Source organism: Rattus norvegicus, chromosome 19, assembly GCF_036323735.1.
Source record: "Rattus norvegicus strain BN/NHsdMcwi chromosome 19, GRCr8, whole genome shotgun sequence".
Taxonomy (NCBI): domain Eukaryota; kingdom Metazoa; phylum Chordata; class Mammalia; order Rodentia; family Muridae; genus Rattus; species Rattus norvegicus.
In genome coordinates this window covers 71822429-71849293 of record NC_086037.1, presented here as the reverse complement: position 1 = coordinate 71849293, position 26865 = coordinate 71822429, and the positions used below count along the sequence as shown (strand labels likewise).

At 44.6% G+C, this 26865-nt stretch overlaps 2 protein-coding genes and 1 non-coding gene across 5 annotated transcripts in view; all 3 read left to right on the top strand.

Moving 5' to 3' along the window:
- The window catches only part of Rbm34 (RNA binding motif protein 34), a 21850-nt gene extending 4745 nt beyond the window's left edge, over positions 1 to 17105 (top strand). The window contains exons 4-11 of one of the 3 annotated variants that reach the window (NM_001014015.1): positions 38 to 272; positions 1740 to 1799; positions 4267 to 4310; positions 9955 to 10038; positions 10177 to 10240; positions 11920 to 11959; positions 12444 to 12562; positions 13686 to 15540. In NM_001014015.1, the coding sequence (NP_001014037.1) occupies positions 38 to 272; positions 1740 to 1799; positions 4267 to 4310; positions 9955 to 10038; positions 10177 to 10240; positions 11920 to 11959; positions 12444 to 12562; positions 13686 to 13970 (931 nt within the window). In that variant the 3' untranslated portion in view covers positions 13971 to 15540. Of the gene's footprint in view, positions 1 to 37; positions 273 to 1739; positions 1800 to 4266; positions 4311 to 9954; positions 10039 to 10176; positions 10241 to 11919; positions 11960 to 12443; positions 12563 to 13685 lie in introns of those variants that run through there. The other 2 variants (XM_017601305.3, XR_005496660.2) reach the window with 2 other exon arrangements.
- Tomm20 (translocase of outer mitochondrial membrane 20) lies at positions 16874 to 26865 on the top strand. Its single transcript, NM_152935.2, has 5 exons — positions 16874 to 17104; positions 20907 to 20953; positions 22267 to 22348; positions 24991 to 25133; positions 26389 to 26865. The coding sequence occupies exons 1-5, from the start codon at positions 16984 to 16986 to the stop codon at positions 26431 to 26433; spliced, it is 438 nt and encodes a 145-aa protein (NP_690918.2). The 5' UTR covers positions 16874 to 16983; the 3' UTR covers positions 26434 to 26865.
- LOC120098679 (small nucleolar RNA SNORA14) lies at positions 17704 to 17837 on the top strand. The gene has a single exon (XR_005497103.1). It is a non-coding gene; the product is annotated as a small nucleolar RNA SNORA14 (small nucleolar RNA).

The following is a 26865-nucleotide window of genomic DNA, read 5'->3' as shown; positions in this document are numbered from 1 at the left end:
TGACTCCTCCTTTCTTTGGTTGTTCCTTAAAAACTAGGGAAAGTGCGCTGGCGAATGCTGATTTAGAAGAGATTCGTCAAGACCAAGGGCAGGGAAGGAGAAGGTCTCAGTCTCGGGGTAAAGTGACTGATGGAGAAGCCCTGGATGTTGCCCTCAGTCTCAATGAGGATGGGCGCCAAAGAACAAAAGTCCCACTCAACCCCGAAGAGGAGCGGTTAAAAAATGAGAGGACCGTGTTTGTTGGTAATTTGCCTGTCACGTGTAATAAGAAGGTGAGTGGGAGGGAGTAGAATATAGCCAGGGAAGCTATTGACTAAGGTTATGTTTAGTGAGCTCATAGTCCATAACTAACTCATTGCTGTAGCTGTAGTCACAGGCTTAATCTGGGCTGTGTGAGGGTGTGTGTGTGTGTGTGTGTGTGTGTGTGAGAGAGAGAGAGAGAGAGAGAGAGAGAGAGAGAGAGAGAGAGAGAGAGATATCGATCGGGCATGCACATTCTCTCTCTCTCTCTCTCTCTCTCTCTCTCTTTCTTTCTTTCTTCTTTCCCTTTCCCCATGAAATTGCCAAAGTCATCATCTTCTGGCCCCCAGAACAGTAAGAGAGGGTTAAAGGCCAAAGGTCATCAGCCTTTGTCCTTTGTCCTACGCTGTGTCCTACCTCAGTACCTGACCCTGTCTCCTCCACCCCCATTCTGAGAACCAGACTCAGGTCCCATTCAAGAGTGAAAAGTGCTCTTAGCAGCTGAGCCTTTTTTCCGTTGTGCTGTTGAGTCTTCACTCTAGTATTTAACTCATGGAACTCCTTCTCCCTCCACCCCCTAAGTACTAGGATGAAGGACCTTGCCCAGGTGTTTTTGTCAGTTTGCTGTCATTTCCCTATGAGTCTCCTTATGTACCCCAGGCTATCCTGGACATCTCAGTCATCCTGCCTCAGCTGCCTGCCTGTGTACATTTTACTGTTGGTTATTGATTTCCTTTTAGGTCATAAGAGCTCAGAGGAGAGAAGTGTGATGTTATGTTGTTCTGTAAAAATAGTCTCACAGCAAATGGCTTTTTAATTAGAATTAGTTGTAGAAATCACTGTTTTACCTGTAAATACATGTATGTTCTACACATCTTGAGATAGTTCAATGACTAACTAGGATTCTCCACGAATTGGTAGTCTGAATCAGACAGTTAGAGAATTTCTCTGTGGAACAGCATCCTTAAAAGGTACTGTGGTGGGGGGCTGGGGATTTAGCTCAGTGGTAGAGCGCTTACCTAGGAAGCGCAAGGCCCTGGGTTCAGTCCCCAGCTCCGGAAAAAAAAAAAAAAAAAAAAAAGAACCAAAAGGCACTGTGGTTTAAGCCGGTGTGAAAAGATCAGGGAGTATGTGCAACATACAAGTCTAACTGACCTCTATTTAATTCTCATAGGTTATAAACACTGAAACATACAGCCACCCGCAGCTCATGCATGGACGCTAATGTGAATAGTATTTTTCTTCTTCCAAGTGTCTGTAAAGTCTTTCGTCTGTCCAGCGGAGCAGTCACATGTTACTTCTGACATGTTCTTTGGTTTTAGACGCTGGATGTAACACTTCATCTTATTTCCTGCTTCCTGTTTTTAGTGCTGGGATAACAGGTGCACACTACTTGTCCTTGGCTCTGGAATATTCTTAAAATAAGGTCACATCATTTCTTTTGTGACACAGATGTTCAGTGTGTTGGCTAACATGCAGGTGTATGTTGTTTCTTTTAGAAGCTGAAGTCGTTTTTTAAAGAGTATGGACAAGTAGAATCCGTACGATTTCGTTCTGTGGTAAGTGTCCTCTCCCACTGAAAACTGCATAATGTCACTGTGCTTTGTCAATCAGGCAGACCTACCGGCCCTTGGTGCAGTGTCCACTGCTGAGGCAGCACTGCATGAGTGCACACAGTACAGTGACATCTGTTACCAAGGGTGGCCCTGGGGTTTGGTGGGCAGGCGGGTGACTGTGCTGTCAGCGTAGGTAGAGGGCTGTGGGCAGGAGAGGACTGTGACTGCAGCAGCCGTGCTTAGGCACCGAAAGAGGGCTTGGGATCTGATTCCATTCTCAAGCAGCTATGCTAATGCTCAGAGGATGAAATACCAGGAAGATGTATGTTTCTGTTCTTGTTTCTTTTGAGACAGAATCTCACTATGTAAATAGACTGGGCTGGTCTAGAATTCACAGAAATCTATTGCTCCTGCTTCTGCTCCCTGGGAGCTAGAACTAAAGGTGTGTGACATCACACCCAGCAGCCTGTTTTTCAAAATTCTTTTGAGTGTAGTGTGCAGTATTTCAGGGTGCACAGGTAGGGCTTCCCTTGTTTAATTGCTCTCTCTTACATGATTCTCTAAGGGCTTCTCAGGGCTGAGCGCATAGATCAGCCGTGGAATGCTTGCCTAGGGTTTGTAGTTTCTCAATCTCCACACCCGTGAGGTGTAGGCTAGATGGCTCTGTTGTTGCCACCTGCCTTGTACATCCCTGGAATCACCAACTAACTCCTGCAGACTCTCCCTTAACGTTGCCAAGTGTCCTATGGGAAAAAGGATGACTTCTTTAAACGTAGACATTTTCTAAGATCTTGACAGTTCTCATTATTTGTGTCAACATGCCTGTTCCCCACCATTACCACCAGTTTAACTGTCCTGAGCTCCACTTCTCAGTGTGAAGCTCTTACCTGAACTGACCGGGCGTCTTGGCTCACACCCATGGTGCAGGATGCCTACAGGATGTGGCTTTCCAGTGTTAACTGCTTGGCTCCTGGACTGTTACTTGCTCTGCTTGCTTTTCACATTGAGGCTTTTCACAGTTGAGTCACTTCGTTCTTTTCTCCTTGGCCTATATTTACTCATGGCTTCTTTTTTTTTTTTTTTTTTTTTTCCTTTTTTTTTCGGAGCTGGGGACCGAACCCAGGGCCTGCGCTTGCTAGGCAAGCACTCTACCACCGAGCTAAATCCCCAACCCCTTCATGGCTTCTTTTAAAAAAAATTTGTTCTTATTGAGAACTCTTAAAGGTTTTAAGATTTTTATGTGTATCAGTGTGTATTTCGCCTGCAATTGTCATATGCATGCAGTGCTCCTGGAGGCCAGAAGAGGGCCTCAGATCCCCTGGAACTGATTGGAGTTAGACAGCTGGGGGAAGACCAGCCTGGTCTTGTAGGAAAGTAGCCCATTGTCTTCATTGCTGAGCCATCTCTCCATATCTTATTACTTCTTGTTAGGAGAGCTGACTCTACCGTGGTTCCTCCCTTTAATCTCCTCTCATTTGTACTGCACCCCATGGCTCCAGGGGTGTGTGTGTGTGTGTGTGTGTGTGTGTGTGTGTGTGTGTGTGTGTGTGTGGTGGCCCTGTGCGTTCTTGAGCCTCATCTTGCAGCACAGCACTTACTACCCTGAACTGAAGCCATGTGTTTTGTTGGCTGTGTGGCCCTTCCCACAGCTGCTGCTTTGTCACTTTGGCTTTTCTCTGTGCTGCTAGTACACCGTGCCCTTGGCTCTGCTGGAGTGTGTTCCATAGGTCCAAGATCAAGATCGTCCTGATCTTTATGCTGCATCCATGGCTAGCCTGGGCTACAAAAGTCCTGTCTAAAACAAAGACACCACTAATTTTAGGACCCACTGGGTATATAATCTCTTAGATGCAAACGAAATATTTCCTTATTACAAGTTTAGACATTTTAGGTTTGTAAATGATACTCCCATACATGTTTACTTTATAAAATTGTTTTTCTCGACTCTTCATTGTCTTGGAATCATCCTGTAGTCTGTGCCCCTTGTCTATACTTGTTCCTTGGTTGTTGAGAGAGGCTGTTGAGTGTGATGTTGTCTGTGGAGTTCCTTGTATCTTAATTCTCCTGCTCCCCTCCCCACTACTGTTTTGTAGTAGGGCTTCCTGTAGCCTTGGACTCAAACTCACCTATAACTGTGGGTGACTACATTCTCAACAATTGCTGTGATTATGGGATTATAGGTGTGTACCTCCACTCCTGGCTCTCAGAGTCCTTTTCACAAGCGTTGAGGTAGCTGTTTCTGATTTGATTGCCCTACAATGTTTTGAGTTACACAAGTTACATGTGGTTAGAATATTTTGGCTTCTAAAATGTGACTTATGTGGCTGGGAGTGTGGCAAAGATAGACCACGTTGGCATGTGCGGAGCCCGAAATCAGTCTCCAGCACTGAGAAAGGGGGAAGAATGAAAATGCTAACCAACTGGGAAATGAGTCATTCAAATGCTTAATGTTTCTTTTTCTCCTTAAAAGATGCCAGCAGAGGGGACACTATCCAAGAAGTTGGCTGCAATAAAGTAAGGTCATATAAGATTCTTTTCTCTTTGAGGCCATCGAGTGTTGTGTAGTGTACACGTGAGATGGCTCAGTGACAGGTTTCCTTGTGCTCATAAAGAGCGCTGGGAAGTACTGAGGCCACTCCACTCCCCACTCCGGTTCTGGCTGCTGTCTCACAGAGTTGTCCACCTGGTTATGTCACACATTTTATAGAGACAGCAGGTTTTATTTTATAAAAGTTATTTTTTGGACAAGGGCAGCCTGGCAGGTGGCGGTGGTCTTTGTGGCTAAAGTTGACTGGGTATCACCCGTGCAGCCGGCCTGTTTCTGCATGAGGGGTTGCTATCATTCGCTCTGCTCATTTTTGAGTTGGTTTTTTTTGCTTGGCAGGGATGAAGTTAGGAATCTGTGATGAAAGATGGAAGATAAAGACGTTTGTTTCCCTCCTCGTCTTTTTTTTTTTTTTTTTTTTTTTTGTATATGAGTAATCTTGCCATGGGAGACTTTGTTTAGGTGTTTTGTTGTCTTTAAAAGTGTAATTTACCTTGGGGTTGGGGATTTAGCTCAGTGGTAGAGCTGGTTCGGTCCCCAGCTCCGAAAAAAAGGAAAAAAAAAGTGTAATTATCTTAAGTAAAATTTTGCACAATTGAGATGTACAACTTTAGTAGTCTCTTCTCTTTTGCTATTTTGGGGATTGAACTCAGGACTTTAGTATATACTAGGTGACTGTTCTCTTGGTGAACTATACCCCCACCCCTAACCCCCTTATTTTTATTTTATTTAATTTATTTATTTATTTACTTATTTTTGAGACATGGTCTTATGTAGCCCTGGCGGGCTGACCTAGAACACACAGAGATCTGCCTGCCTGTGCCTTCCAAGTGCACAGATTAAAGGTGTACACTACCACGCCCAGCCAACCCTTAGAGTTCTGAGACAATTTTGCTATGTATTAAGGTCTGTGGGACTCCTAATTATTCTATTTGTTTCCTGACTGCTGGGCATGTACAGGACACCACTACCTCTGGCCACCTTCAGGATGGCCACAGTCTGCATCCTGAGTGAGTGCGTCCCTCCTCCTCTGTCCTTAGGGAGCCACTCAGCTACCTCATGCCTCTGAGTGACATGTGCTGCTATGCTACATGAGCAGAGTCCCACCCTTCTCCAGTGTCTTGCATTCTTGATTCTGGGATGGGATGTGGGGCCTGTTTTATGCTGAGCACACACTGCCTCTGATTTCCTCAGCATGGTTCTGAGCCCTGTGCTGTGTGCACTGGTGTCCGTTCTCTGTCCACACCGTTGAGCTGTGTGGAGTTAGCAGAGCTTGGTTGCTCACTAGCCCTCAGTTCAGGTGGTTTCAGTTTTTATCTTTCATGCATGACGGACCACAAACATTTGTGCCTAGTTTATATCTGAGAAAGTCCCTGAGGTAGGATGGTTGCACCTTATAGTAGGTGTGTTTTAGCTTCCTAAAAAATAGGCACCCACCACCCCTTCCATTTGCATGGTTTTACATTCCCTCAGCAGTAGGTGAGAATACCACATGTTCATTTCCTCACCAGCACTGGGTGCTGCCAGTCACTCAGTGTTAGCCTTTCTAAAGTAGCAAGCACTGATTATGTACCCACAGATATTATGGGTATCTGCATGTTTGGTGTTGGTAAAAGCTTCACCTACTTTGTACTGTCCTTTTCTTCTTGTTTCTAAGAGAGAGTGAGAGAGAGAAACAGAGACATAGACAGAGAGACCAGGTTGGGAAGAACTACATATTCTGCATACAAAAGCTTTGGGTGCTGGGCTTTTGTTTTTGTTTTGGATTTATTTATTTTTATTTTATGTTTGTTAGTGTTGCCCACATGCGTGTCTGTGTGAGGGTGCCAGATATTTTGGAACTGGAGTCACAGACAGTTGTGAGCTACCATGGGGAATAGAATGCAAGTCCTCTAAGGGAACAGTCAGTGTTTAACCACTGACCCATGTGGCTCGTCCCTGCTTTGGTGTTAAAAACATGAAATTTCACAATTTTAGGGATCCAGTATGTAGTGCTCCATCTGCTGGTGAGCTTGTGGTATAGTGGGAACACAAGCACAAGGCTCTTCCATGTCCTGGCCTAGTCTCAGCCAGGTAGGCTCAGGATCCGTCAAGATCTGTGGTCAACCAGGCTTCCCACCCCAACCCTGCTTTAATGTGTGTGTGTATGTGTGGGGACAGTGTGCTTGTAGGAGTTGGTTCTCCACCACCTTGTGGGTACTAGAGGATCAAACTCAAGCTGTCAGTCATGGTGGTGGACATTTTTGCTCATTGGGCCATCTTGTAGACTAGGCTCAGCCTTTTGTCTTTGATGGGTCTTTTTGGTCTTTTTTTCGGAGCTGGGGACCGAACCCAGGGCCTTGCGCTTCCTAGGTAAGCGCTCTACCACTGAGCCAAATCCCCAGCCCCAATCTTTGATGGGGTTCCATACTGTCTTGCTGACAAGACATTCCCTTTCCTTTTCTTCTAGCCCTGGAGTCTTGTTTCTGCCTAAGTGACAGACTGCCTGTCCTCCATAGCATCTTCACTTTCCCCTTGGTGTGGAGGAGGATCCAGGTGGGGCTTGGGTATCTTCTCCTGCTGTTACCCTAGTTGTGCTCTGGGGCTCCTGCCTACTCTTCATCTTCCCGTGGATGGTGGTTCAGATCAGAGTATACCCAGTGCACGGTCCCCGCTCCAGCCTCAGTCACCACTAGGGTTCTGACTGACATTCAACCATGCTGTCACTATCTCTCTAGAGTGTGGAGCCTGTCCCAGGCTTTTTCCTCCAAGACTCCTGTTCTCTGATGGCTTCTGCCAAAGTTTTGATGCTATAGATTAGCTGAGAGACAGGGGAGATGCTCTTTCTGGCTTCTGTATCTCCAATCTCGGTTTCTTCATTTATAAAGCAGAACCCATGTTAGGTGTGAGGTTAGATGACACGTGTGAAATGTCTGTTCAGTGCTTGACAGCATCCACATCTAATAAATCACAGCTCTCTTCTCAGTAGAAAACGGCCAGACTGTGCACAGGAAATCACAGAGACTTTGGCAGCAGCATAGGCCCAAGCTGTAAGGGCTCTCATTGCTGAGAGGGGAAGTAGACATGAGCCCCCATCCCTACCCCAGAAGCTGCCTGCAACTGTCAACTGCTCACACAGAAAAACTTTGTTTTCTCCGATGAAGTCTCACTGGGTATAAAAGGCCTTGTGCCCTGGAGTAGATGGCTAACACGCTCGCTCCGTGTGTTTTTTGAAGTTTTTTTTTTTTTTTTTTTTTTTTTTTTTCCCCCGGAGCTGGGGACCGAACCCAGGGCCTTGCGCTTCCTAGGTAAGCACTCTACCACTGAGCTAAATCCCCAGCCCCTTTTTGGTTTTTTTTTGTCTCACATTGTTTTGTTTGGGCATTTTTTTTACCATGTTGGTTTTTCGCTTATATATTATAGTTTCTGATTTTGTGTTTTTATGAGTATGTGTGTGTGTATGTGCACGCACACAAATTTCTCAAGCTTATTTTTCTTGTGGTTGTTTATTTGCCTGTTTTCTAAAGAGAGAGGAGGATGTGGAAGAAGATGAGGGAGGGGAAACTAATCAGAATATATTGTATGAAAAAAAATTTCACCCTTTGGAGATAGGGTTTCTCTGTGTCACAGCCCTGGCTGTCCTGAAACTCACTTTGTACCCAGGCTGGCCTCCAACTCACAGAGATCCACCTGCCTCTGTTTCCCAGTGCTGGGATTAAAGGTGTGCACACCAACCCTGGCTTGAAAAGTAGTCTTGTTTTGTGTTTTAGGAAAGATGGTGAGTGGTATAGTGTGCTGCAGTGTGCCTTGTGCCTGTGCTGTGCGCAGTGCCTGGCACTCTTACTGGTTCTCCTCCCAGTGGTGTCATTTGTGTGTTGGCCTCTTTGTTACTTCAGCAGAGGCTAACATCTTTAGCCAAGGACCACTGTGTTTCCTTCATGATTTATTTATTTTTATTTTTTATGCATACGATTGTTTTGCTCGAATGTATATGTCCACCATGTGCTTGGTGTTTGAGGAGAAAAGGATCTCACATCCCTGGAACTGGAATTAACAGGTGGTTGTGAACTGCCCTGAGGGTGCTGGGAACTGACCCAGTTCAGGAAGAACAAGTGCTCTTAACCACTGAGCCATCTCTCCAGCCCCAAGTCTGTTTACCATTAATATTACTATTTTCTGCTGACTCACATTCATTACCCTTGAGCAGCACCATTGGCCATAATCATTAGAGGTGAAAAGCTAGCCTGTGGAGATGGCTCAGGCAGTTGAGTGTTTATCTTGCAAGCATGAGGACCTAAACTTGATTTCCTGGAAGGCTTGTTTTTAATAAAAGCGGGGCATAATGCTTGGCATACTCGTAGTACCAGTGCTGGAGAGGTGAGACGGGTAGAGCCCTGGCACCCAGTGGCCAGCCAGTCTAGCCTGTATGGTGAGACCTAGGCCAATGAGAAACCCCATCTTAAAAACTTAGTAGTGCCTGCAGGATGGCCTAGCAAGGAGCATTGTCTGCTGCTAAGCTCCATTACCTTGGTTCAATCCCTGGAACTCCAGTGGTGGGAGGAAAGGATTACTTCCCATGAGTTGTCCTCTGCTTACACATGAGTGTGCACGTCACCCTTACCTACAACTACACCAGTGTCTGTACACAAAAATGGCAGACAGCAAAGCCTAGGCCTGGGATGTAATGTAGGTCAGGTGACTCGACAGAGGAGGGAATGGACAGATGAGTATGATGTGTGAGAGTAGGGAGGGCTGTATTGTAAGGGGAAAGCTGTACACAAGGGAGTAGGGGTGGTGATGGCCATCAGAAGGAAGGGTGGGCCCCTGGGTGGTAACCTGCCAGAGCTTAGGCTCCTGTGTGCTGAGCTATTTGTGGATGTGCACTTGTTATGCATGTCTCTTGCTGTGAGAAGAATTTTGCTAGGTGCAGAGTTGGAGCCCGGATGGCATTTCTAATCCTTCTATTGTTCTGTTCTGGGCTGACACTCGTGGGAGTCCTGCTCTTACCACTCCCTCACAGTGATGATGCCAGAGTGTGGGCTTTCTGTTCTTTTTGCTGCCTTTTTATGTCTCTGTTCCTTTTCAAATTACTCGATCTTTACTTAAATGTGGAACATTCGCTCTGCAAGTCCTGCCTTATATTGATTGTAGAAAATAAAACTAGAGTTTTTTTCTCTTGAGTTTGAGGTTAGCAACTTTTTAAAAAAATTTTTCTTGTTTTAAAGTTTATTTTTTATGTACATTGATGTTTTTCTTTTTAAAGATTTATTTATTGATTTTATATATATGAGTGCTCTATCTGCATGCATACCTGCATGTCAGAAGCAGGCATCAGATCCCATTATAGATGGTTGTGAGCCACCATGGGTTGCTGGGACTTGAACCCAGAACCTGTGGAAAAATAGCCTATGCTCTTAACAGCTGAGCCATCTCTCCAGCCCGTACATTGGTGTTTTGACTACATGTATGCCTAACTGTGTGAGGACGTTGGATATCCTGGAACAAGAGTAATAGACAGACGTGTGCTACTATGTGGGTATTGGGAATTGAACCCAGTACTCTGGAAAAGTAGTCAGTGCTCTTAACCACTGAGCACTTTTACATGATCCTTTTTTTCTTATGTTTTCTCTGTAGACGTAAATTTCATCCTGACCAGAAAAGCATCAATGCGTACGTAGTGTTTAAGGAAGAGAGAGCTGCTGCAAAGGCGCTGCAGAGGTAATGGTGTCTGGGCTGGGGTGCATTACTGTCCTCTGCCCTGTAGAGATGGGTTCATTATTTGGCTCAATGACAGCAAATGTTGCCCTAACTAAGTGCCCATTTTCAGTAGTCATCTCCCCTTGTCTTTATAACTAGAAATGGGGCCCAGATTGCAGAAGGATTTCGTATTCGAGTTGATCTGGCATCTGAAACCGCCTCTGTGAGTAGAATGTGAATTGTTGAAAGATCTTAATGTGACAGCTACTTAGGGTAGCTCGTGCCTGTAATCCACGAACCAGGAGGGTGAGACAGAAGGAGCAACAGGAACTACAGGCCCACCTGAATGACTTGTGAGACCATTTTCCAAAGAAAACAAGCCAGCAACAAAAGGATCTTAAGAGCCTGTGGAAAGGTGGAACTAAGGGTGTGAGCAGGAGAAAGAGCCTTTGTTCTTTAGGGCCACAGTGTTGGTGCCATCACATACAGGTCACTTTCTATTTGATGATGACCTTGGGATGTTAGAGAAAGTACGAGATCATCAGGTCTAGCACCTTCCTTTAATAGACTGAAGTCAGCAGTTGTTACTTGGATTATGCAGGTAGCTCATACCTGTGTCAGTGCTGGGGAAACAGAGGCAGGAGAATCACACATTTCAGGACACTGCGTAATACAGTGAGAACCTGTTTAGGAACCAAAAGATGTTATTTGTTAGAGGTAAGGAGCTCAGTCTGAAGACTCTGTACTCGGCAGGGAGCATGCAAAGGTACAGTTGTGGCTCTGTTTTATGGTAAATGCTGTCATAAGCACGGGATGCTTCATCCATTTAGGAATGGGGCACTGGGGACAGGTCAACAAGAAAGAACAAGGAGGGTTTCCTGGAGAAGAGATTTCCTATGAGAGGTTTACCTGGGCAGGAAGACATTTTCATAGGTAATATCTGTGAGGTGTATACACTGAGGGCAGAAACCTGACTTCCTCGGGGAATGGCAAGAGCTTGGTATTGCTAACGGTGTGGGGGCACAGCATGCTGTTGGGTGGATAGGTTAGCAAGCAAACCATGAAGCCTGCTTTGCCTCACTTTATGTGGTCTGCACTTTGTCCAGGAGCAGATTCAGTACAGCAGCAATGTGACCAGATTGCACAGCACATGACAGCTGTGTCTTCAGACAACAAAGGATTGCGGACTCAGTCTGCAGACGTGTGCTTCTCTGAGTGTCAGGGCTACTCAGCAGTCAGAGCAGAACCTACCACAGAGGGTCAGCAGGCTGTGCTGCTCGGGCCATGCCCACCTGCCACCTGTGTCTGTCAATGAAGTTAGCTGCACACAACCACACATTTGTTTTTGTTTGTTAAGCAGTTCTTACAGCAGGATGAGAAGTTGCAATGGAGACCAATTGGCCCTTAGACCAAGCCTCAGTAGCTCCCGACCTTCCTACTGCTGTGATCCTTTAATACAGTTCATCATGTTGTGGTGCCCTCCAACCATAAAGTTGTTTTCCTTGCTACTTCCTAACTGTAATCTTTCTGCTGTTAGGAATGGTAATGTAAATATCTGTTTTCCAATGGTCGGCAGCAACCCCTGTGAAATGGTCATTTGACACACCCCACTACCCACAGGCTGAGAACCCCTGCCTTAGAGTTCAAGTGTTTGCTGATTAGCTCTTCATAGGCAAAACTTCCCAGTAGCGGGCCTTCCCTAAGACCCACCCTGAGTGCCGCCATGAATGAAGTCTCTCCTCTGCTCCTACCACTGCAGAGGGAAGATAAGAAACAGACATGGGCAGGTGTATGATCACGTGTGCAGGTGGATGGCTACAGGCAAGGGGGTGCAGAGGGCAGCGTTGGCAGTGTAGGATATTTCTGTTTCTAATGCACTTACTGTTTTTATTCTCGTTTCAGAGGGACAAGAGATCAGTATTTGTGGGAAATCTTCCTTACAGTAAGTTTATTTAAACAAACCAAGTATAACTGTTGCTACAGGGTTGGCTGCCTCAGGGAATTAGAAAGGGCTGGGCTTGTTGCTTGGTAGCAGAGCTCTTCTCTGGTGTCTGTGACATCAGCGCCCTCAGTGCCCTCAGCGCCAGAACCCACACAAACAAACGAGTAGTCTAACACTAGCTTATGACTAGTTTTAAGAAGCATGTTGTAAGCTGGAGGGTGGTGGCGCACATCTTCAATGCCATACTTTGGGAAGCAGAGGCGGGCAAATCTCCGAGTTCAAGGCCAGCCTGGTCTACAGAGTGCGTTCTGGTATAGCCAGGGCTACACAGAAACCCTGACTTGGGGGAAAAAAGCAGCAGCACGTGGTCCTGGTGTGTGATGGATGCTGTGTACATGGGGCTTTGCTCAGCTCAGCGCTGTGAAACCTCTGCAGCTTAAGGTGAGTCTGCTGCTTACCTACGGGTGCCGGGATTTGTTTGTAGGAGTGGATGAGTCTGCTTTGGAGGAGCACTTTCTGGACTGTGGGAGCATTGTGGCAGTGAGGATCGTGAGAAACCCACTCACAGGAGTCGGCAGAGGGTTTGGCTATGTGCTCTTTGAGGTATGGGAGACTAATGTGGGGATGCTCTTTGAAATGCTGGGGTGAGGTTGTCACTGCTGTGCCATCTTTGTGGTATTGCTGTCACTTAAATTCCTGGTTTCTGACTTAGGGAAGCTAAATCCATCGCCACACATGGCTGTGGCTACAGCTCCTTGTTTGTACATGCTGACAGTACTACGTTATAGTCTAGGTGTTGGGTGTCAGAGGAACTAAAACTGGGATTTTACCTTCTGTAAGAAGGAGCAGATCCTCACTGTTCACTCTGACTGTTAATCAGGGCTCCCTAACTCTCTTAAGCAGAAAAGAACATAACCTACTACTTAGTGACACTTAGATTTATTTTTATTGTTTTAACATGGCTGTGTGTGGTCTGTGTGTGGATATGACATGAGAATGTACATGCCCCTACCAGAGATGTGGGTCCCCTGTGAGCTGGAGTTACACGTGGTATGAGCCACCGAGCTTGGGTGCCCAGAACTCTACTTCTCTCTGTAAGAACAGAATGTACTCTTAACTCCTGAGCGAGACATCTGTGTGGCATTCGGGGTCTCCGCCTCTTGATAAGCATTGCCAGGGAAGTCTTAAGACTCTTAGGTGAGTGAGGTTTATGTTGCTGTAGTACACTAATCCTGTTACTGTGTCTAGACGTTACTCACCTCTTTTGAGAAGCTTGTAGGGTTCTTTCAATAATCTCCTTAACATTTAAAATAGTATTAATGGTTCTGTGTTGGACTAGAATGGGATTTTGGACTCAAGTAGAACCCTCTAGTCTCTAGCCCCACATCTCAAGGACTGTAGAAGAGTTTCCTGCCTTCCACTTAGAACAGGAATTTAAAGAAAGTTGGATTTTGAGCTGTTTACTATTTTAAAGAAACAACATAGGATGAAAAGTGAGCCTTTGGTTGTGATGGTGAGCATTTGGTGAAGCAGCTTGAGTGCCACCTGTAACCATGAGTGGAGCATGAGCAGTAAGGGGCTCAAGCAAAGGCTGCCCAGACTCTCAGGATCTGAGCTCAAGGGCAGGAGGACTAGGAGGACTTCTGTGTGAGAGCTTGAAGACTGACCTTATCGGTCTCGTTACATAGGAGTTTCTGGTGGAAATCAATGTTTCTTCTTATTACAGAACACAGATGCTGTTCATCTTGCTTTGAAGTTAAATAATTCTGAGCTAATGGGAAGAAAACTGAGAGTCATGCGTTCTGTTAATAAAGAAAAACTGAAACAACAGAATTCAAATCCAAGCGTGAAGAAAGATGGCAGTAAATCTAAGCAGAGACTTAATTTTACTTCTAAAGAAGGAAAATCCCATTCTAAGAATGCATTTATTGGAGAAAAGGCAGTTCTCATGAAAAAGAAGAAAGGACAAAAGAAAAAAGGACAAACGAAGAAACCAAGGAAACAGAAGTAATAACAGACTTTGTCCCCTTCCTTTCTGTGGTGAAACCTTGCAATGAGTGTCTGGGTTTTTTTATGGATTGTGAGGAAAATGTGGAGACTTCCACAATGTCTATCTATTTTTTTTACTAAATTCATGCTATATGTAAGGCCTCTCTGAAGCATTGTTCTTAGAAATGTATTTAAAGAAAAATAATAAACATTAATACTCTGTGTTTAGGCCAGGATACTGACTCTGGGTGTAGTCATGGCCCCTAAGAAAGACTTGTGAGCTGTTTATAACACACATTCTTCACCTCTCATTTTTCTTTCTCTTGAAATTACAGTGGAGATGTACATTTCTATCTTATTCCATACAGCTAATAATTGCTAACCAGTAAGACTGCTAATAGAAGTGGGACTGGCTTCTAATACATAGTCAGTGACTACAGGGGTCATTGATTTGCTTGGCTATAAAGGGAAATGTGATGCTTAAGTTAGTATCACTCAGAATGAAACAGCTGTCCCTGAAAGTTTAAAGACAGCATCTAATGAATTATGTTAATTAAATTGCAAACTTTCAAGCTGAATGACAGCACAACATGCTGCTGCATTCCCTAAGTTCCAGACACTGATCTTACCAAGAGGGGGGACAGGGGAATCCAAAGCTGATTCAGGCAGGCAGAGTCCAGTAAGTACACACAGTCCTCGAGAGGTTTATTTTCTGGTGCATCGGGTTGACCCTTAATCAGCCCCTTGTGGCGAGTGACTGGAAGGAGACCCCAAATGGCTGTAACAAGCAGTTTTTATACTTTCAGAGGTACAGGTAACCAGCAAGTTTATAGTTCAAACTTATATGACATGCATTCGAGCTCTATCTGGGAACAGAGGATCAGGTGACTATCAGTCAGTACTTTCTATGGATTTTCAAGAATGTCCCTGTTCCTGAGAACTGTGGGTGGAGAGTGGAACTTGGCCCAGCCTTGACCTGAGGCCGTGGGGGTGAAACTGGTGAAAGCCCTTAGGGTCCTCATAACCTATCTACTTTCTTCCAGGCCAAGCTTCCTAATAGCTCTTATGCTTCAGTAAGAACTAGGGTCCTTCATGTAGAAAACCTAATGAGGTGTTTAAAACAGCCCTAGGGACTGGAGAGATGGCTTCTTGGTTAAGAGCATGCACTGCTCTTCAGAGAGTACTTAAGTTCAATTCCTAGCATCCATGTCAAGCAGTTCACAACTGTTTGTAACTTGAGCTCCTGGGTCCAACTCCTCTGGCCTCTTGCACTCACCAATATAACCTACACACACATATGTACATATACTGAGAAATGACTCCTGTGAGTGAGTGGATTAAAGCATAGGTTATATACATGCATACATGTAATTTTATTATTAAATACGTGTATGATGTGAATGCGGGTACATGTGGAATTCAGAAAACAAGTTCTCTCATTCCACAGCGTGTACTTTTACTCACTGAGCCTTCTCACTGGCCCCAGATATTTCGGAATTTGTTACTGTGTAATTGTTGAAATTTCTACTTTGGAATGTATGTGCTGCTATGATTGTGTAAATCATTAAAAAACTGTATTTTGTAGAAAAATTTCCAAAGATGCTTTGTGTAATTTTTTGCTACCTGAAAAAGTAACTTGTTATATCTGATAAATACTTAATAGTCACAAGCTATGTATAAGTGGCTGACAGTGGATAGGGTTTGTTAGGATAAAAGTACTGGCTAGGTGCTGGTTAATCATGAATATTAAGTATTTTTTTCTTGTGAATTTTTTTTTTCTTTAACATAGCCTCAAAAAATCCTTACAGGGGCTCTGCAGTTAAGAGCACTGGCTGCCCTTCCCGAGGTCCTGGGTTCAATTCCCAGCAACCACATGGTGGCTCACAACCATCTGTAATGCGGTCTGATGCTCTCTTCTGGGACACTGGCGTATATGCAGATAGAGCACTTGTATGCATAAATAAATCTGGGGGGAAAAAGCATTCTTGCACCGGCTACCTCTTATCTCATCACTGTACCCAATTCCCAGAGACTACAGCATAGCTTGTTACTGTCCCAGGCTTTCATGTTTCCTCAGTGAAGGGAGCAGTGCTGTACCAGACTGTCTTTCCTTCAAATGCTGGCCACAAGTGCGTGGTGGGTAGGTCTCGCGATTAATGAGCTTGTGGGGAATCTTGCTCAGATGGGTAAGGGGAGGCCGAAGAGACTGCAGTTTAATGATGGAACAAATCAGAGCCACCCGGAGACTTTTTTGCCCCTCTAAAACCCTCACAGGTTAAAAATGTTTGAACGAATTACATTTTTCTTATCCGAAACTTATGACAGGGTTACAACATAATTAATTTGAAGTCAATCGCCGTGTCTAAGCTCAGCCACAACCCAATTTACAAAGCAAATACTGCCAGGTCAGGTGGTTCAGGCCTTCCTTTAATACCACTGCAAAGAGGCAGGAAGACTGCAGGTTTGAGGCCAGGGCAGACTACACACCAAGTTCCAGACCCTACTATGTTCCAGACACTATTATGCTACAAAGGGGAGAGCCCATCTCAAAAAATCTAAAAAGTAAACGCATGCACTTCAAGTCACAGGTTTCCTGAAGGACACAAGGAAATGAGATGCTGTTCTGAGAGGGCTCCCACCTTCGTCTTTCATAAGCAAGGACGGTGGATTAGAGGATCTGACTCAGCGTGCCACAAACACATGCAGCTCCCAACCACTAGGTCGTGAGGGAGGGCGGGAGGCGCGGGATGACGCACAAACCCCTCCGCAGTGCACGCCTCGCCCCCAGCATGGCGCCTCCGCCGCGCAGACAGGGTTATCTGCGCGTGCGCACCAGGCGCTTCCGCTCAGGCACTGCCGCGGACACCCCGCCGCGGACGCCCAGGGGTCCTCGCGCACCGGAAGTCCTCACACTCGGCCTTTTCCGTCTGGACTGCAGACAGGCGGCAGCGAGAGACCGGCGAGCTCCGATCGGTCGGAGCTAACCGCTGCCAGGCGGGCTGCCGCGGCCCCGCACACGCCCCAGTCGAGCGAAGATGGTGGGCCGGAACAGCGCCATCGCCGCGGGCGTGTGCGGTGCCCTCTTCATAGGGTACTGCATCTACTTTGACCGCAAAAGGCGGAGTGACCCCAACTTCAAGAACAGGCTTCGAGAACGTGAGTGGGCCCGTGCGTCTCCTGTTCCCCTCAGGCTTGCGCGTCCCCGAGTGCTCCCCGGCGTCGTGTGCTGCGGCCGGGGTCCCGCCTGTGCCCGCGGGCCTCCATCTTGGAGGCGACCTGGTTCCATCTTGCTGTTGGTGGAATGCATGCTGGTTTGGGGGGAGGGGTAGCACTTTTTGCCTTCCACCTCTGTAATTTTATTTTCCGAGACGGGTCTTTAGCTCATGCTAAAGTGGTAATCCTCCAGCCTCAGCGTTCCACCTCGCTCAGCTCCATCCTCCCCATTAATCTTGGGGCGTGCGTGCGTGCGTGTTGGAGAATAGGGTCCTCCTGTGTAGGTCAAGTTGGTCTAATAGGTTGTAGCTCATGCTAACCTCGACCTCGTGGTAGCCCTTGCCCCCGCCCCCCACATCTCCGCTTCAGCCTAGTGCTGTGATAACAGGCACGAGCCTTTCCTTCCCTACAACCAGTGTTGAAAATCATCCTTTATGTGTGTTTAGGACAAGGGCTTTCTGTAATTGGTAGGCCGACTTCGAACTCTTGTTGCCTACCCCGAAGGTGGTGCCCCAACCCGCTTACTAAGTGCGGTGTCATCCTTGCATTCTTAAACCCTCTTGGCGGCTTTGCTCTGGTGCTTCCAAGATATGAGTGAATGCTAGACAAAGTGCGGGGGAGTCCAAAGGGCTGTGCTCCTCACGTGGCTCAGTCTTATTTCATACCTGCGACATCTTTTAAGAGGTTAACCGGAGGGAAATCTTGGCATGCCTTTAACCAGTGTGTTCCGCCCGTGAATTTCAAGGGACTCTTAATCGTTTTCAGTAGTCTGAAAACATATTTGTTGTAATGTTAAGCTAGCTTTTTTTTTCTCCCCTTCGTTTTCGGGGGCGGGGGTGCCAGTAGTTCCATTCTCTAGTATTTCTAAATCATTTTTAACTTTTTCGTAGTTAATATGTGGTCGGAGACTGATAAAATAGACTTTATCATTTACTGTAGGAGTTCGATGTCTTTCTGAGCCTGTGGGCCCCGAGTAGCCACATCATTTTCATCATGGGAGATGCAGAGAATTTTTGTCCCTTGGCTAGGTAGAGTAGTGCAAAGAATGCTGCTGGAATTCATAGACTGCGTTTTGGGGACCAGATTGCTTAACACCAGCATTCATTAAAAATCTTCTTAGCTGCAAAGTAAGGTAGTACAAGCTGCCGCCTCTTGTTGGTTTGGTGGGATAAATGCTTGACATTCCGAAGACTTCATAAATGAGGGCTGTGACTCTTGGGTTCACCAGTCTACACAGTGGGTTGGGGCTGTGGATCTACACATTTGGAGAAAGCTAAGCAGGCTGATGCCTTCGGAAAGCCTTGTTGGAAATCTTGAGAAAGTCGGTTTGGGTTGGAGAAATCATAAGTTGTCGTTTCAGGAAGATTGTGGTTTTGTTTTAATTTTGAGACAAGGTCTCACTCTTTAGACCTGTCTGGCCTGGAACTCAGAGATAACCTGCCTCTGCCTTCCAAATGGTAGGATTAAAGGCGTGGCCATCACGCCCTGCTAGGGTTCTTCTCTAATCTTTCCAGCGGTCCACCCCCTCCTTTTTTTTTTTTTTTCCTTCCTGTGATTGAATCCATGGCCTTGTGCAGGCCAGGCCTTCCACCTCTGCTCCTACCTGTCACTTTCTGTGCTAGCCTGCTTGTTTTTCCCTCGTAGCTTTAGTTAGAACCAGTTGATGTCAGGGAATTACTAAAGGCAGCAGTGACAAGAAAGCAGAAGCAAAGCCACACGGTAGAAGTCCTTGGCCCTGATGCTGACAGCAGTAATTAATGAATGCTAGCAGTAATTAATGAATGCTAGCAGTAATTAATAAATGCTAGAAGTTTTGTTTGTTTTGGCAAATTTTTGCTACCAAGTAGCACTCAATTCAGTCTCTAGATTGTGTAGTTGGGTGATTGTTAAGAATTTGAGTCATTTACCTGATGTGCGGTACATCTTCAGTGGAAGGATACTTTCCGAAGTCATTTTGTTTTTTAATGGAAAGGGGTTTAAGTTTAGGATTTGAAATTAGGTTAAATATCTTAATTCAGACTTTCTGACTTGTGTCAATGGGTGATCATTACTCCTACCCCACCTCCATTGGTGTTAGGCATGACCTGGGGTATCTAAATAGTTAACTGCCCACTGCAGGTGCATTTCATTTGTACTGCACACTACCAAAGACACTTTATTTAGGAGTTCATTAAATAGATGATTTATCTTAAACAGTGGCTTGGGTTTGGAGTGGCTCTGACCTCAGGCTTTGCATGCTTTTGTTGTTTTGAGACAAAAATCTCTAATCCTGGCTCTTCTTGAACTCAGATTTCCCCTGCCTCTGTCTCTCATGTACTAGGATTAAAGGCATTCACTTGGCTTTCAGGTTTTTGTTTTTGTTTAGTGGATATAGTCGTTTAAACTTGGTAGATTTACAAGTCTCTGAAGCTAATACCAGCACATAATCAAACCTTGACTCTTGCAGCCTGTTAGCATTTGTGCCTTTATTGCAGAGGTAGTCTAGCCTTAGGAAACTGAAGGCTAAAAGTGAAGCACAGTAAGGATCTTCTCTCTCCTACGCCTGCGCACTGTGTTAATTACTTAGATGGTTATGGAGATTAGGTTCATTGCCCTTTATTATTTTCTCAAAATTCTGGTTTAGCACCTTATGTTTTTCATTGCTTGTTACACAGTTATGCTTCTTGAGGTGGTTTTCATCTGAATGATGTGTCTTTGGTCATACAGAGGAAGGAATGCAGGGGGCTTGAGTAGGTGTCCATCACTTATTTTAAGCATTAGCCGAAAGGTCCTTCAGTCACAAGTTGACTCAGATTCATACATAGACTAAGGTTTTTAGAGATAGATGTTTTGCTTGGTTGGTGACTTTTGCCTTTCTTGGCAACACTGATCTTGGAGAGTTAAATTTTCTTGCTTACAGTTGCCTATCTAGTGCATGGGGAGAATGAATGCCCTTCACTTGTCCACCTGGTTGTTGTCCGGGTCATAGGACTGAATAACTTACTTTCTAGGTTTGGGTATTTACTGTGGGAGGCCAGAATGGCGGAGTATGAGCCCAGGCACTCGCACCACATGTTTTACATCTGCCGACTCAGAAGTCTGCTACAACCCTCATGGTTATTAGATGAGTTTTATCAAGGACAGGTTCAGTCTAGTGTAAGCGTAAGGCATTGCGTACAAAACTGGCAGGTGGTCCCCATAAGCTAACTCTTTCTTAGGACGTACTGTTACAGAGCACTGAGGTGGTTTTTTTACCCCTCTTTCTCTTGCCGGTGTTTCTCTTGCCCCTGTCTTTTGGTGAAATGTGTAAATGCTGGACTAGTTGCCTGCTTGCCTGTAATACCTGCACTTGGGAGCTGGAACTGCAGGATACAGAGGTCAGGAGTCTCAGCGCTGTTGCAGTTGTAAGCCAGCCTGAGTCACAGAGCTTTCAAATATTTTATTTTTACAGAACCACTTGGCCTAAGAAGAGATGATTTTTAATAGTAAAGCTGAAATCCGTACATTTCAGTAATAATCGCTTAATTCTTTTATTTGGAAAGGGAGCATTGTTCTGCTGCACAGCTGTTGGGGCAGTCCATCTTGTGAATTGCTGGACCTAGGGAGGCAAAAGAAAAGAGAAAGCTCCTATTTGAAAGCATTAGTTCACTTAACCAGGGAGGCGGGGATTCTGGAATCAGGAATGCTTTGTAGAATTAATGATGGTTGTAGCATTAGATGTCTTGATCCTTATGATAGCCAAATTTTTATTTTATTTTTCTTGTAGGAAGAAAGAAACAGAAGCTTGCTAAGGAGAGAGCTGGGCTTTCCAAGGTAATAAAAATAGTCTTGTGTTTTTTGTGTGTAGACTGCATGCTCTCCAGGCCTCCTTTATTTTCTTTTGGTGGTAACCAAAATAGGTGGTAACCAAAATAGCAAATAGGTTAACTGGACAAGCAGCAAGGTGAGGGCTCCAGAGATGGACACCACGAGTTAACTCTCAGCTACTTGAAAATGGTTTTTAAAAAAGCAGCATTTAATTGGATTTTCCTTCCTTCTTCTCACAGTAACCTTTCAAAGATCCATGCCTTTAATACTAGTTTGGGAAACTCTGCTAGAGGCATCCTGGGCAGCATTGTTTACTGTCTTCAGTAGCAAAAAGAACGAAGTGTGTTTAGTCCCAAGTATCTTTAATGTTTAACCTATGGACCAGAATTATTATCAGGTTCAGACAAATTTAAAAACAAGTTGTAATTTGTGGGATATAAATTTTCATTTTTTCTTTTTATAGGACCCGAGTTTATAATTTTTAGTAACAGTAGGTTTTTTATCTACTTGATTTAAAAATAAATCGTTTAAATAATTAAGCAAATGCTACTCATTGTACATATCAACTTTCCCTCTTGCTGATACTCTTTCTGGATTTGTAGATGAACTAATGATCACTAATGGTTCTGTTAAAAGCACACTCAGGCAAGCAAAAATGATATTGATAAATGCTACACATTTTGCTATTTTGAGCCAGTTGAGTGATTAACATAGCTGGTGGGAAATGGTTCTAGTGACGTGAAGCTGGGAACTACTGTTTTTCTAGTGTGTGCAGACTTCCTTTCCAAGATGTGAGCTGTAAGGGCATAACATAGGATCTATATTCATGTGAGTCTTACAGGAGGTGTATTATTTAGGATTTTAGAGGCAGAAATGGACTTTGTGTGCTAGGTAAGCTCTGTACCTCTCGGGCCAGCCTACAAGATCCTGTCAAAAAGAGGCCTGGTGATCTAGCTTAGTGATGGGATGCTTTCCTAGTATAGCATGCAAAGGGCCCTAGGTTCAATCCCAAATCCACCAATAAAACAAGTTGTACATGTGTGTGAATATGTACATATGCGTGCACTCATGTAACAAATACAGAGAAATCCTATCCTCGGTGCACGTGACAATGTGTGTGAAATACTGTTAAAAGAATGAATGGGTAATAGTTTAATATTCTATAATGGCAAATAGAGGTATATAGGTAATAATACCAAGGCTTCTATAGACTATAGATAATTGTACGCTTTAGCTTTTTCCGTTTTCTTGATTCAAGGGTTTTGTTTTGTTTTTTGTAGATAAATCCTCAGCTTAATTTCTGTATGTTCCATTTCTAGTTACCTGATTTAAAAGATGCTGAAGCTGTTCAGAAATTCTTCCTTGAAGAGATACAGCTTGGTGAAGAGTTATTAGCACAAGGTAATAGTCATTTCAGGATTTAGAAACACATAGAATTAATTCTATTGATAAATATTTTTGACAGGATTTTCTTCTAAACACTTCAAGGTAGTTTTTTGGTTATGTTAGACTGAAACTGGCTTCAGAAGACAAACTAGGTTGCTGTTGTCAGGCCCTGTGATTGAAGTGAGCTTTAGAGTTTCTTGTTCTGTCATAGGATGTAGAAGTTAAGGTAACAGTTGAATGAAATCAGGAGAGAACTTCATTTTTGCAGTGGAGATGACTCTCAAGTTATTCGGGGTGTTTGGGTGTCGACATAGTGCAGAATAAATAGTAACAGTGAATAGGAGGTTATGACCGGAGTCTGCCAATACTCACCTAGTCCAGGTTTTTCCAGGGTTGTAGGAAGGAGTGGCTAATAAGCCTAAAATAAAGTTAGTTTACCTAATCAGAGTCCAGGGTGTACTAGGATCCTCTAAGAACAGAATTCGTAGTGTGAGCAGGTTTGTGTGAAGCATTTATTGCAGTGGCTTACGGGCTATGGTCTGACTGGTCCTACAGAAAGGCCAAGGACCTGGCAGCTTACAGCTCACAGGCTGGTGCTGGAGTCCCGAGAGGCCCCGGAGAGCTGCAGCACTTCAGTCAGCATTGAAGTCCTAAAGAAGCTTGTTGTGACACCATCCGACGGGTGACTTGGGATAGATGAGCTTGTCAGTAAGAGTGAGGACAAGCAGACGGAAAGGCACAACTCTTTTTGTTGTGGCGATCTCCAGAAGGTATGGCCTGGATTTTGGAGGCTCTCCGGCCTAAAAAAGTACAACCAAGAAACACCTCATAGATGCACTCCGCTGCTTGAGTTTTGGCTACTCTAAGATGTAATCAAATGTTAGCACCAGGCCAGGTATTGCCAGCTCGTCTCAGATCTGATCAGTTACGTGGTCCAGTTACTTTGGGCCTCATTTAGTCAAGTACTTGTAATGAAAAGTGATTTTGTTTTAGAATTGGGCAACACTTTGTTCCATACAGTAGGATGGTCCCATTGTTTATTAGCTTTTATCTAAAAGTAGTTTTGAAGTTGTCGCTGTCATTAATAAAATTGGAATTGTGTTTCTAGGCAGTGGTGGCCTAGGCCTTCAAACCCAACACTTGAGGCAGAGGCAGGTGGATCTCTGAGTTCAAGGTCAGCCTAGTCCACAGAGCAAGTTTCAGGATAGCCAGGGCTATAGAGAAACCATGGCTCAAGAAACAAAAAAAATTGGTATTGTGTTATTCTTGTTTTTTTTTTTTGTTTTGTTTTTTTGTTTGTTTCCTCATTAGATTCAGATGGAGTTGAAGTGAACTTCATGTATAATGTGTATTTATTTGTGTTCTATTTTATGAGGAAAATTTATGGTCAGTTTTACCCTTTTTAAAATTAGCTTTGTGGGCTTGAAAGATTGTTCAGTGGTTAAAGCACCGGCCGCTCTTGGAGAAGGACCCAGGGTCAATTCCCGGCACCCACATGGTGGCTCACAACTGTCTAACTTTAGTTATAAGGTATTCAACATCTTTTTTTTTTTTTTTTTAGATTTATTCCTTTATTATAGAAGTACACTGTAGCTGTCTTCAGATACACCAGAAGGGGGCATCGGATCTCATTACAGATGGTTGTGAGACACCATGTGGTTGCTGGGATTTGAACTCAGGACCTCTGGAAGAGCAATCAGTGCTCTTAACCACTGAGCCATCTCTCCAGCCCGGTATTCAACATCTTCATACAGACACGAATGCAAACAAAACACCAAAGCACATAAATTTTAAAAATTAAAAAAAAATGTATGTGAGATATTTACAAATTCCTAAGGGAGTGGAAGTTAGAGGAAATCTCACAAACATTTCTCTTCCACCTTTATGTGAATCTGGGGATTGAACTAAGGCATCCAAGTGAGCACCTTTACTTGCTGGGCCACCTCACTGGCCCCAGATTACTTACGTTTCTTTCCTAAGAGAAAATTTCTCTTGACTTTGTTCAATTGGTTTCACTAAGAGTCAGAGGTAGTTCTTGTATTCAAGTAACTAGCAAACTTCTTAGTGTCCAAGCTTTTCCTAGATTAAGAACAATTGAGTAGGAAAACTAGTCAGGAAGTGTTAAGTGCAGGAGATAGATACTATTCAGGAAGCTTTTCCAAGACGCCCTACGGAGGGCCAGGCATTGTGTGTTCTCAGAGTCAGCTGGTGTTCAGCCTGCTGGTTCCTCGGACAGTTTGAGCAGCAGCAGCAGCACTGTCGGCTCAGCAGGAAGAGACCTGGTGTCTTGTGCATCAGTGCCTGTCCCTCAGCAGGTTCTTCCATGGGCGTCATATCTTAGTACCCCAGGAAAGGGATTGGGCACCTATGTCACCGTGAGGTGGCAGGCAGTGTCTGATTTGTATAAATGGCACAAACGTAATTCCTGCAGGGACAGCAGAGATTTGGCTATTTCTGATGATGCATAACAGCCCATGAAAGCCGTGGGTGCTGGCGCCTCAGTTTTTCCACAGCTGCCAGTTGGTAAAATGTGCTCTTTTCCATGGGTGCAAGGAAATTCTCTACCAATTTTTACTTGCCAGTGATTTGGGCTAGGAACAATTAGTTGGTGACAAAATCTTGATGGCGTCAGATAACATGCAGTGTATGTCTGGCAGGTGACTATGAGAAGGGTGTGGACCACCTGACAAATGCAATCGCTGTGTGTGGACAGCCTCAGCAGTTGCTGCAAGTGTTACAACAGACTCTTCCACCACCAGTGTTCCAGATGCTTCTGACCAAGCTTCCAACCATTAGTCAGGTAAGGAGGTGAAGTGTTTCAGAGTAACACATGATTTGATCTAAGAACTCTATGCTTAAGGACAAGTTTGCCAAGTATGTAATACTGGATACATTGTCCGGTGAGCTAGCAAAGGTCCATACTTGGGTCAGATGTGAATCAGAAGTGTGAGTACTCGTGTCAACTATAAGAATGAGGAGTGCAAAGTCAGTCTCAGAATACCTACTGCATGTGCCAGTTTTCACTTTGAAGTGCTCATTAAACTGCCTTACTTGTGTGAGTCACATTCCTCCCTTGATGCTGGTTTGTACCTCAGCTAGATTGGAAGAGGCCTGGGGAAAAATTAAATTTCCCCCCAAAGATTTGAAGAAGACTTAGAAAACCAAGAACTTGAACCAAATCTTTTAACATTAGACTAAAATAATTATGTTCCGTTCATGCCTCGACTGTGATGCTATAATCAAAATTCTGGCTGCTGTGGCTATAATGTGACTAAGAGTCACCTGGCTGTGTGACAGAATTGGAAAGAGAACCAGCCATGTGCATAATGGGCAGTGAAGAGCTGGGAGTAAGCCGTTAATTGCTTGGTTCAGGAGGGTTTTTCTGCTGTGAACAGACCCCATGACCAGATATTTAACTGGGGCTGGCTTACGGGTTCAGATGTTATCAAGGCCGGAGCATGGAGAGAACCAGGCAGACCTGGGCTGGCTTCCATGCAGCTAGAATGAGGGTCTTAAAGCCCACACCCAAAGTGATAAACCCACTTCAACAAGACCACACCTCCTAGGAGTGCCACTCTGTGAGCCAGTCATACACAAACCGTCACAGGTACCTTCCCATAGGTCTTCAAAGACCTCAGATTCTCAACACTGCCACCCTAGTGCCTGAGCCTCCAGCACAGGGAGGCTCTGCTGAGAACAAAGCTTGTAAGTCGTGCACAGATTGTGGTGAATGTTATTTTGGCGTGCGGTGTTCTCTCCGTGGTGGTTGTAGGCTGGCATGGGAGATGACGGACGCACAGCTGACAGATGTGTGAGCACACCCCTCCCTCACCACCACCACCTGTCCGATCCCCTCTCCCTAAGCTCAGCGTCTCTAATGCTGAGGGTCCAGGACTGTGTCACCACGCCCAGCTGACCTTTTATCTTCTGTATGAGACAGGAGTGTGAAATATGGGAGAATTTTAGCAAGAACTGGTTCTTTGAATATGAAAAGCAATTTAAGTTGAAACTAAAATTGAGACACTTCTCAAAATTAATTTTTCTTTTTCTTTCAGAGAATTGTCAGTGCTCAGAGCTTGGCTGAGGATGATGTGGAATGAGCCAGACACCAACATGATAAAATCTCAGTAAAATGATAACAGTTAGCTGCAGGCTGCTCTGCTCGGGGGGATAAGGGCAAACTGTGCTTGTCATGAACTGTCTCACACTGACATCTCCAAAGTGAACCTGAACTTTGGTAGAGCCATTGTCTGTTCTATTTATTTTTCCAGTGAGAAGTATTTTGATAGCTTTTCATTTTATAAATACACTGCGTTAACCAAAAGATCATGGATTTCGTTTGTTCTTGACATGCAGTTCAATGTAAATACAGTAGTATTAGGTAGAGACTCCTGGTGATTTTAAAGGATTGGAAAAGACTGAGGAATAGTTGAATAATGCACATTTTAAAGACTAGAACATTTTATTGTACGTTGTAAAATTGAGTAGAAACTTGTGTTTGTGAAAACTGAGCATTAAAACCTTACAGAGAC

Coding starts and splice junctions, on each gene's coding strand:
- Tomm20 (NM_152935.2), top strand. CDS start 16,984: ATGGTGGGCCGGAACAGCGCCATCGCCGCGGGCGTGTGCGGTGCCCTC. Junction 22,349..24,990: donor TGAAGAGTTATTAGCACAAG/GTAATAGTCATT, acceptor TATGTCTGGCAG/GTGACTATGAGAAGGGTGTG. Junction 25,134..26,388: donor AGCTTCCAACCATTAGTCAG/GTAAGGAGGTGA, acceptor TTTTTCTTTCAG/AGAATTGTCAGTGCTCAGAG.